The sequence below is a fragment of the Austrofundulus limnaeus genome, unplaced genomic scaffold, assembly GCF_001266775.1.
Source record: "Austrofundulus limnaeus strain Quisiro unplaced genomic scaffold, Austrofundulus_limnaeus-1.0 Scaffold146, whole genome shotgun sequence".
Taxonomy (NCBI): domain Eukaryota; kingdom Metazoa; phylum Chordata; class Actinopteri; order Cyprinodontiformes; family Rivulidae; genus Austrofundulus; species Austrofundulus limnaeus.
Window position 1 is genome coordinate 24,002 of NW_013952548.1, and position 10,853 is coordinate 34,854.

Sequence of the window (10,853 nt, forward strand, 5' to 3'; positions counted from 1 at the left end):
AGATTGATCTCCTCTGCATTAAAGTCTTCAGACAGGAAAGCAGTCCGAGTGAGAACTTCATTCCGTTTGTTTTCTGGAATCTGATCAAATTTGGTTCCTATCAGCAACAAAGGCACTGGGTTCTCAACAAACTGCTCTCTGTCGTAGTCACTGCATCAAGAAACACAAATCAAAAAATTACAACGATTCATCAGTAGCCGTAATTTCGACACCTATAGGTGTTTGGGATTTTGTGCTGAAGAACAAAACATACCCATTTGAGACAATGACTCCTGTTGGAGAGGAATCCTTATTTAAAGCTTCTAGTGACCAGCGGTAGAGGTTCTGAGAGGATTTCTTATTTGTCAAATCATGGACCAATACAATTCCTAGAGAAACAACAAAGTATTTTTAATAACCYATGTATCATACATAAGCTGCCATTTAAAATCTATTTTACCATTAACAGAATTGTAGAAGACCGCTCTTGTGCTTTTGACACTGCTGGCGCTGCCAACAGATCCTCCGACATCCCAAAGTTCAATATAGAAGGTTTTCTCCTCAGGGGTTCCCTCTTTGTAGTCGTGAATCTGTAGTTGGATAAATATGTCAATATCTCAGTCATCATAATCTATTAAATGAATCTGTAACATGTGGCAGACTGTGGATGGTTTGACTAATATAATAGGCAGGTACTAAGCTGTAAATACATGTCTAACAGGAGGACACGGTAACATTCTGTAATAGTGTAATAGCTTAACATATTAGTATATATGCTCACATAAAAAAAGAAACCAAATCATTTTGGAATTTCCATCTTTTTTAGATGTATGGATGCTGTTGGACCTGCTTACCCGTACATCCACAGAACAGCCAACGGTCCAAGAGGGATTTCCTAAAACTTGATTCTGGCATAGCAGATGAACTAAGGAACTCTTGCCCACTCCTGGAAATGACAAAAAATTAGGGGTGTAAGAAAATATCGATACACTGAAATATCGCAATATTTCATTTCCCGATACTGTATCGATATTCTAAAGCCCTGTATTGATTTTTTTTATTAAGTTTTAAAATGTCAACTTTCCTGCCAGGCGTTCATTTTTTTGTTGTAGTTCAGCCTCTGACTGCTAGCCGGCAGCAGTGAGCCAACCATTTGGCTCCTCTACCTCTTGGGGTAGAGGCTATTGTTAAGTGTTAGGTGACCATATTGTAAATGAATATTAAAAACTAAAAGCTGCAAAAAATATATTTTCAAACTATTTATTGTCAAATTTAGTCTAATAATTGAAAACATGGATGAAATATGAAACAAATAAAATAAAACACATACAAAGCAGAACACAGCTAAATGTATCAAAAGTATGTCTATGTAATATTAGAATTTTCTGAGACAATGAATTTTGGTTTTTCTTTTTCCCCAGTAAGAGGTTTTTATTTAATAGAATTTTTGGACAAAAAAAATCGCAATATATCGCCTTGCTTATAGTATCGCAATATATCGGGATATATCATATCGTGACCCCTCTGTCATATGTATCGTATCGCCAAATTCTTGCCAATACACAGCCCTACAAAAACAGTGTTAAAACTAAATTATGTAAACTAATATCTCCTCCTGAGTTCAACAGTTAGTCTGGTAGTTCAGCTTTTTCGTGAGTTTCTGTGTTGCTTTGAAAGGGGTGTGCATAAGACTGACATGACACTGTCATAAACATGACGTAACACCTGTCATTGATATGAAGGAGGCTTCATAAATGTTTATGACTGTTGTCATTAAGTGTCATTCTGTAAATTATGGCACATTTAAGACAAAATTGACATTGTTTAAAATGGCTAGGTTATAACAACTTGTATTAACTAAGACAAAAATTTGACATTGATATGATATGATATGGAAATGTCAAGAGATGCTCTTTATTTTTGTATTTACAGAGTCATGTGATTGTATCACAACATATGATTTCTTGGTTAAAAAAGACAAGAAAGAAAAAATAGATAAATAGTACAAGGAATGGTGACATGTTTTACTAAAAACACAAGGTGATAATTTGTTTAGTAGAACATCCAGTTTACATGGGAAAAATACATGGCACATATTTTCAAATGACTATCTAGCTAATGCTCACTGTAACAAAAACAAATAAGTCTTAAGATTAAGAAATAAACACTCAGATGCAATACTACACAAGCAACAAAATTATTGGCATTTGCACAAACAAAACAAGCTTATTTTAATGATAATCAGTTTGTTTAAATTTAATTCAAACGCCAGTCTAGCAATTGCAGACTAGAGCATTGTTATTTTATTTTTGCTTTGAGGTAAACAACGAATGAAAAATCTAGTATTTGGCTAAGCTTTCAGATCTAAGACAGCACAGGACGATTAGTCTCCGCCTCTTAAAAGAAATTCAAACAGTTTTAAAACAGCAGAAATTGTGACCATGGTAAATATTTTTCTAAAACTTGACAGGTGTCAAATGTGGGGGGAAAAAAGGCGTAACTTACCAGAATCTCCTAAAACTAATATTTTCACCCGGTCAAGCGTAGCCATCTTTGATGATAGAGTGAACCGGAAACACAATGATAAAGCCCGCCCCGAATATCATTTTATGTACTTTGATTGGCTAAAAGTAACATTACGTTTTCAGAACGTGGCCAATGATAATTTATGGTTTCAAATTGTTTCCGCAGTCCTCAAAATAATTTGTTAAGCGCGTTAGCTAAGCTAGTAGCTTCAAGATTCAGAGGTGCGGTGTTGTTTAGTGTTTCAGCTCTGTTTGTATTTGACGAAATGATAAAAAGCATTAGTCTGACATGACATAAGGCGTGTTTTTTGTTATTTTCTCCACTATAACTGTAGAGAAAGAGTAACAGGTAAGACTAATGTTTGTCTGTGCTTAAAAACTTGTGTAAATTTAGTTGCACACACAGTCACACACAGCATGCGATGCACTTGCTTAGAAATTGAAAAGCCTTCTCRGTGTGAAGACTGTTACGTAAAAGCAGGTTTGTTGTTTATGAAACTTTAATACATAATTTGTTTAGAACATTTCAGAAATGCTAGCTTGTCAAAAGCTAGCTTTCGTGTTTCCTTGTCTTGACAACACACCTTGCTCATTCCCACACTTGGCTGTGCCCCAGTGTCGCTCGGTACCGACCACTTTGTTGGGACTTTTTAAATTTGCCTGGGGGTGGGTTCCAGTCCCCCCCAAAAGTATTGGAACAGCAAGTCAAACCCATTTGTTTTTGTTGTGAACTAAATACATTTGGGTTTAAAATCAAGAGATGAGCATGAGACGAGTCCTGCATGCCAGCTTTTATCTCTTGGTATTTACATGTAGAGGTGTTAAACAACTCAGAACATACCACCCTTTGATTGAACCCACTGTTTTGGAACATGTGACTGACAGGTGCTTCTAATTGACCAAGTGTTGCCTTTCAGATTGATTATTCAAACAATAGCTCTGCGTGATTAATCTACTTTTTGACCTGGCCTTAAACCCATTAAGTAGGTTTTTCTAGTTAAAGAGGAGATAAATAAACATGAAGACCAGAGAGCTGTCTATGGGAGAAAAGCAAGACATTTTGAAGCTGAAAAAAAAAAAGAGAAGGAAAACCAATCCGAGCCATTGGACGTAGCAAGCACAAAAGTTTAAAATGTCCTGAAGAAACTACCGGTGTACTGAGCAACAGATATCGAACAGGCCGGCCAAGGAAAACAACAGTCAATGACAGAAATATTGTGACAGCTGTGAAAAAAAAAACCAAAACATCAGTGACATCACTAGTGACCTCTGATCTGCAGGGATGAAGAGATCACAATCCACAGTTTGAAGATGACTAGGGCTGTGTATTGGCAAGAATTTCGCGATACGATACAWTATATAACAGAGGGGTCACGATACGATATATCCCGATATATTGCGATACTGTAAGCAAGGCAATATATTGTGATATATTGCGATATTTTTTAATTCTATTAAATAAAAACTTCTTGCTGAAAAAAAAAGAAAAGCTAATGTTTACTTACAATGCTAATGCTAACCGTACTCTCTGGCGCTCAAGAGGTAGAGGAGCCAAATGGCTGGCTCACTGCTGCCAACTAGTGGCCAGAGGCTGAACTACAACATAAAAATGAATGGTTGGCAAGAAGGTTGACATTTTAAAMCTTAATTAAAAATCAATACAGGGCTTTAGAATATTGATACAGTATCGGGAAATGAAATATCGCRAAATTTCAGTGTATCGATATTTTCGTACACCCCTAAAGATGACTCAGCAGGAGTATACCAAAAATATAACGTTCCTCATTATTTATGTTTTGTTAGTATTGATTAATATTTGAGCATAGCTTCATGTGTGCAAGGATGTTGAACAAATACTTGGTTCCTGAATATTGTGGCCCCTTACGCAGAAAAATTCTAAATCTGCTACTGTGTCCCAGTTAAATCTCCACAGTTTTTGTCAGAGACATTCCTCCGTGCGAAGGAGAGTCGACTCAACGCTGCAAACAAAATGACACAATTTTTCGTCGTGTAATTTCAACAATCCCGTCTAATTTCAGAGATTTGGATGAAACAAACTGGGAGATTAAAACATTTGCACAATACTGAACCTTCTAATTTAATGCTTAAGAAATTATCTCACTTTTCTCTTGAATCATAATTCCTTATCCCCTTTAAACTATTTTAATTTAAACTAAATCATAAGGATGTGGGGATAAAATGTTACACAATACCGCTAATGTTTTGTTTTTCCTGCTTAAGCTTGAACATCTAGAAATATCAAGAGAAAAGTCTACATTTTTAGAACAAACTAAAACTAATAACAAAGCCAAGATGAAAAAATTACACAAATGTCAGATAACAAGAGACAGACTAAAATACATAGAAACCGGGAAGCACAAAAGTATTCTGAATAAGTTTATGTTAGTGGTAAGTGATTTGACTTTTGTTCAAGCCAATATTTTACATGAAAATATATTCTTCTAGCCTCTCATCTCATTTATTTCTTGACCCAGGATGATTGATTTCCAGATTTTTTTCAGAAATCTAATTTCTCTCCATAGTCCCAAGATGATTGAACCAGAGCTCCTAACAGAGGTCCCTGCATCGCTGAAGAGGCTGGCCAAGCAGGTCGTGAGGGGGTTTTACGGTGTAGAACACGCCTTGGCCCTGGATGTGCTGATACGCAACCCATGCGTCCGTGAGGAGGACATGCTGGAGCTGCTCAAGTTTGATCGGAAACAGCTGCGCTCTGTGCTCAACACTCTGAAAGCAGACAAGTTTGTGAAGTGCCGCATGAGAGTCGAGACGGCTCCAGATGGCAAGACAACGCGTCACAACTACTATTTTATTAACTACAGGTTTGTTTGTTTGTTTTTCAACTCTTTATTTTAAATTAAAATTGTTCTCGTGGCTTCAAGGCATAATTTGTATTTATTATTTTTTAAGGGTGTTGGTCAATGTGGTGAAGTATAAACTGGATCACATGCGACGGCGCATTGAGACAGATGAACGAGACTCCACCAGCCGCGCCTCCTTCAGGTGCCCCTGCTGCTTCTCCACCTTCACTGACCTGGAGGCTAATCAGCTTTTTGATCCTATGACTGGTAAACAGGAAAAACAAACCATGTTTGGCTTGTAGCACATTTGGTTCAGAATTGTTACAGTGCACTCAAAGTTAATGTTTACACTAAACACTACCATTTTTTTTAATATTCACGTTTTCTTTCCCAGTAGATCACTATGACATTAAATAATTTCACTAATTTGAAAACATGTTTGCATTGGGTGGGAAATAAGCAGTTTTTTTAAATTAAATTTGACAGTGAAATGCACTAAATTCAAAACTATCTTATATGAAATGTAGATAGCTGTATTAATTATATCTATATTCTGAAGAGATTCCAAGCACATAGCTCAGGAGATGACTTGTTTTGATAAACATTTAGTTATGACTTATTTTTCATCCTCCGAACTGCAGTTTGACTATTTAGTTTGTAAGCAGATCAGTTTGCCTCTAGATGGCAGTGAAAGCACACATTTAAATTGTACCAGGGTGCTCATACCGTATATGGGAAAAATCCAGAAAATGCATTCAATGCTGTTGAGAAAGTCTTATAATTATGCATAAAAAAAATCACAAGGTTATTGATAGACACTTAAATAACATTTTTTTTCATGCCATTTTACATTWATTTAGAGGCAGCTGTGGGTACGTGGTTAAGGGAGTCCTCTAAGGCTAGAGTTGAGATTACCCCGCTATTTGCTCCTTGTGCAAGACACTAAAGGCTGKTTTATACTTCGAGTCGCTTGTCTTGTTCCCACGCTGAGTGACAAACAAATGCGTAACTTCTTGCTGCTATCTCCTGGTGACAGCCGTCGTTCATGGTATTTTGTTTAAAATATTTTTTTTGTCTGAAGCATGTTGTTAAAAGAACTAGAAGAGCAGCTGGTTTGATTCTATTGAACGTGAGCCTGCAGCTGATGTTCACGTCTTTTTTTTGTCATCACCACCGTTAACAAAAAATAAAGTTTTTCCTCTGCAGTCTCTTCAACCCAACATAACACTGATTTTTGAGTGAAAAAACAATATCCTGCCATCATTATTGCTGTTTATTAACTTGTATGAGCTGTGGAAGAAATTCTGATAATTTATGGCCCTCTGCGTCTTCAGCCCCATTTATACTCTGTTAGCAAAAGGACGTCCGAAATGACGCAATGCCCGACCCACTGTCTCACGTCATATTAAAGTATAACTCAAGCTTTAACCTCCACTGCCTCTGATGTGTGTCCCATCAGTGTATGAATGTGATTTAAGCACTGATTAGTCTCCATAGAATGATCTATCTAGATTAGCTCTGTAGAGAGATATCATAGGTGCTGACTGAATGGGTAAATAGGTAGAGAGCTTTGAGGATCCTGGTTGGATAGAAAGGCGCTAGATATATGTACGGTCCATTTACTATTTATTTGCTTATTTCTCTCTTACTACTTTTCAAAATGACCATCATGCATTTTATTAGCAAATAATGGTATAACATAAAATGTAGTTTCATTCCTACAGATTAGAAATAGTAAAAATAGTAATAAAAATCTAAGCTTGAGGACACAATTGCTTGCTGTTCAGATTTGCTGCTCACACACATCTTGCTCTACTCTTTCATTTCCTTGAATCCCCAATATGTGAAAATAAATGAATGTCATTTAGAATTTTTTGACCTCAAGGAATTGTGAAAAGGAATTATTATCTTTCAACATTTAATGGGTTTTATTTCTGCATGCCACTGACACACACCAACGAAGTAGGGGTTGAGAAAGCAGCGGCAGTGTCGAAATATTTTCATCTTTAGCAGAATTCTCAAGGAGACTTACATAAATGAAAACAGTGCTGAAACATTAAGCAAAGTGTACAGAAGTCACTATTCTTGGCACAAAAGGGTCTGAGAATGTAGTATATCCGATTTAAATGGATTTTTTCTGAAGTAATTGAATTTATAAAACCTCTCTCTACGACTAATTGTATTGATGAGTATATCTTAACAGAGCACATGTTGTTTTTTTAAATAAAAAAGGACTTCTCTTTTTTCTGTGCAGTGGTCAAAGGCCTTACAAAAGCTGCTTGATTACTGCAAAATTAAATACTCTACACTATAAGGGAAAGGTTTATTCAACTGAACGACTACCCATTGTCTTCCGAATCATGCATTTTGAGGCACTTAATAAATACATTTATTTTTCTGTGCTGGAGCTGTTTTTATGAAGCACCATGCTTATATTTCCTACCAGCCTGAAGGTTTTTCTCCAATCACTCTGCAGTATTTGTGCCACAAGCAAAAACCATTTAAACAGTTTTATTGTTTGTATTTAAGGCAAGTTTGTTAGACTGTTTAAAGCATATTGCATAGATGCCACTATTACAGGCGTATAAGTGGAAAAAAGTAAGGAAATAGTTTAATTTGTGCATGAAAAACAAGCTGCACACTGCCTATGCCTTGTGTGTAGAGTTAAATGCATGCTGTAGTTTTATTGTAGAAATTACAAATATAATTTAGTTTGCTACTTCCAACATTGCAATATATTCGATAGGTATAGTGTTATGTTGGAATCTTTCCAGCTTCCCTATATATTAACTGACAGAATATTTGTAGGGATAATAAATTATTTTGCCGTTAGTTTCTGCACTGCTTAGGGGCCAGTTGCGGTGCCACCTGACAGAAGCTGTCAGAAATGAGTACCTTGATCTCACATGGTTGTATGATTCTCTGATTGCCTCTGTGGGGCTAACAACACTCAGTGTGATCTCATAAGGATGGGGAAATGACACTGCTGGTGTTCCAGCTCAATGTCAATCCGAAGCACAAAGGAGTACCAGAACCCTGCAGCTCTGAATTTGCACAGTGTGCATCGTAAATGTTGGAACGCAACATGGTTTTTATTTATTTTTTTATTTTTTTTATCATTGTTCCGAAACCTCATTTTTTTGTCACAATTTCCTCTTCAATCATTTTTCTTCTTGTACAATTTCTTTTTATACATTAAAATAATGCAAACTTCAAAATACTGACCACTGGAAAGGCTTGTTTTGACTTAAAAAAACATTAACTGACTGACTCAATTATCATTTATGATTGCATCACTCACGTTTGGCAATGGGTGCTTTTTGTACCCCTCACTGTGTGCCTCAGGCTGAAGTTTATGTTCATCTTCTCGCTCTATTTTTCTCATTATCTTTGAGTGTAGAGATGAAGCAGGCATGAGGTGTGTGCTGAAGTTGGAACAGCTCCCATTATTGAGCCTGAGATCAGGAAGAGAAACAGATGGTCAAACGTGTCCTCGCCTTGCTGTTTGGAAGCAAAGGGTTCTGCACAGTGCAAACAGTCCTGTACTGACCTCACATTTATAATCCAGTGTTTTTAAAATGATTGGCACATAAGAAAGGAATTCAGTTGGGGGAAAAGTAAAAGTCAAATTTAGTAACTTTTATTGTGCATTAATAGGATAATTCCTAAACAAATATTTACCTGCAGTGAGCAATTTTCTCTGAAAAATGCTAACTCGCAGCTCCGCACAAAAATAATAACATACACATTTTCATGCATAAAAGTTGCATAATAATAATAATAACAACAACAACAACTTTATTTGTAAAGTGCCTTCAAACAAAGCGCTGAACAGGAGATAAAATCACAAATAACAAGGTGAATTCACAAAAAAAAAACAAGGATAAAATCACAGAAAACAAGATAAAAACGAAGCAAGAGATAAAAATCACAAAACAGACCAAAACAATTAAAAGATAAAATTAAGACAAGTAAGGTAGTTTGAACAGGTAAAATATAATTTAAAATCCAATTTATTGTTAATATGCTAGCATTTGCTAGTATACTTTGTAGAGAAGTACCTTTTTTACAATTATTTTGCAGCAAATATACTTCATTTTGAGCTTTCAATAACTCTTATTTCTTTCCCCGCAGGTACTTTTCACTGCACGTTCTGCCAGACAGAGGTGGAAGAAGATGCGTCCGTGTGTCCCGATGCCAGGACACTGGTGGCGCGGTTTAACGAGCAAATCGAGCCCATCTACGTTCTCCTGCGCGAGACCGAAGACATTAACTTGTCTCATGACCTGCTGGAGCCTGAGCCTACAGAGATCCCTGCTCTCAAACAGAGGTCAGTTCCTTTCAAGTCTCCCAGCTATGCAACACTCRTCACCTCAGACAGAAAGCATCTTTCGGGTCACATCATGAACTGCGCTCAGGAATGAAATTAGCATCACTTTATAAGCAGCATTAGTGTAAGAAGCTGTTTTATAACAGCTCAGGCCACAATGTAATAGAGTTGTAATCCTAAATGGATTAGATGTTTTTTTTATAGCTGTTTATATAATAGCTTTAAATGGGATATTTTTTTTGTTTTCTCTCTCCTCCAGTCGTGAACGTGCTGCAGCCTCTGGAGCWAATGCTGCGAGCGGACCACATCGTGAAGCCTGGTCTAACAAGGGATCAGCCTACGCTGATTTGTACACTCAGAATGTGGTTATCAGCATGGAGGAGCAGGATGAGCAACATAAACAGGCCAATGAGAGCAAGGCACCTAAGGAACAGCCTGTGTGGTTGACCCAGAGTACGGTRCAGGGTGCTTACAGCGAGCCTGATAACCTCAATAACCGTAAGTAATAACTTTCTTGGGTAACGCTTTCTTTTACCCTTATTACCATGTAATTATGTGGTAATTAAGGTACAATTTTACTATGTAACTAATTGTCTGCAGTAATGTAGCACTTACCTGGTAATGTATTACAATTCACTATGTAACACCTAAATAAGTAGTAGGTAATTTGGACAGTTTTAAAGTTATATTTTATTGCAATTAACCACTAACCCCAACATTTAGTTGCATTCTTTTGGTTATAAATATAGTGTTGAGTTACWATTGAATAGTAATTTGATTGTAGTTACCCAATAAAGGWAAGCAGTAGTTTTTCTTTTGTACCCTAATTACCACGTATTTACTTGGTAATAAGGTAGTAATTAAATTTAATTACCATTTTTATTAMCTTGTAATTACATGGTAATAAGGGTACCGTAAAAGAAAGCRTTACCCTTTCTTGCTATACATTTCCTTCCCAATTCAAATAATTGTTTCAGTGGCATACCTTTTTTATAAATTAAAAAAAAATACATTTTATTAATTTACCTGMTATAACAGAAATTCCTCCTCCCTCCCTCAGGTCAGGGGTTAGGGCTTGATACAGTAGGTTTGTGTAGTTTGAGCAGTTGAGTGTTTTGTCATTTGTTGTTTAATTTGATCGTTTYTAGGCCAGCTGAGTTGAATATATTTTAGTCCTACTTTGTGTTGCACCTTTTTGAA

At 36.4% G+C, this 10,853-nt stretch overlaps 2 protein-coding genes across 2 annotated transcripts in view; one reads left to right on the plus strand and one right to left on the minus strand.

The window, feature by feature from the left end:
• Window positions 1-2,568, minus strand: part of rabl3 (RAB, member of RAS oncogene family-like 3) — a gene marked incomplete in the record, with an annotated part of 4,562 nt that extends 1,994 nt beyond the window's left edge. Inside the window, 5 exon segments of the mRNA XM_014016474.1 lie at window positions 1-150; window positions 254-368; window positions 440-569; window positions 834-925; window positions 2,485-2,568. Coding sequence (XP_013871928.1) covers window positions 1-150; window positions 254-368; window positions 440-569; window positions 834-925; window positions 2,485-2,530 — 533 coding nt within the window.
• Window positions 2,569-2,685: 117 nt separating this feature from the next.
• The window catches only part of gtf2e1 (general transcription factor IIE, polypeptide 1, alpha), a 10,847-nt gene continuing 2,679 nt past the window's right edge, over window positions 2,686-10,853 (plus strand). The window contains exons 1-5 of the mRNA XM_014016471.1: window positions 2,686-2,853; window positions 5,048-5,344; window positions 5,433-5,590; window positions 9,458-9,653; window positions 9,913-10,151. Coding sequence (XP_013871925.1) covers window positions 5,055-5,344; window positions 5,433-5,590; window positions 9,458-9,653; window positions 9,913-10,151 — 883 coding nt within the window. The 5' untranslated portion in view covers window positions 2,686-2,853; window positions 5,048-5,054. The remainder of the gene's footprint in view (window positions 2,854-5,047; window positions 5,345-5,432; window positions 5,591-9,457; window positions 9,654-9,912; window positions 10,152-10,853) is intronic.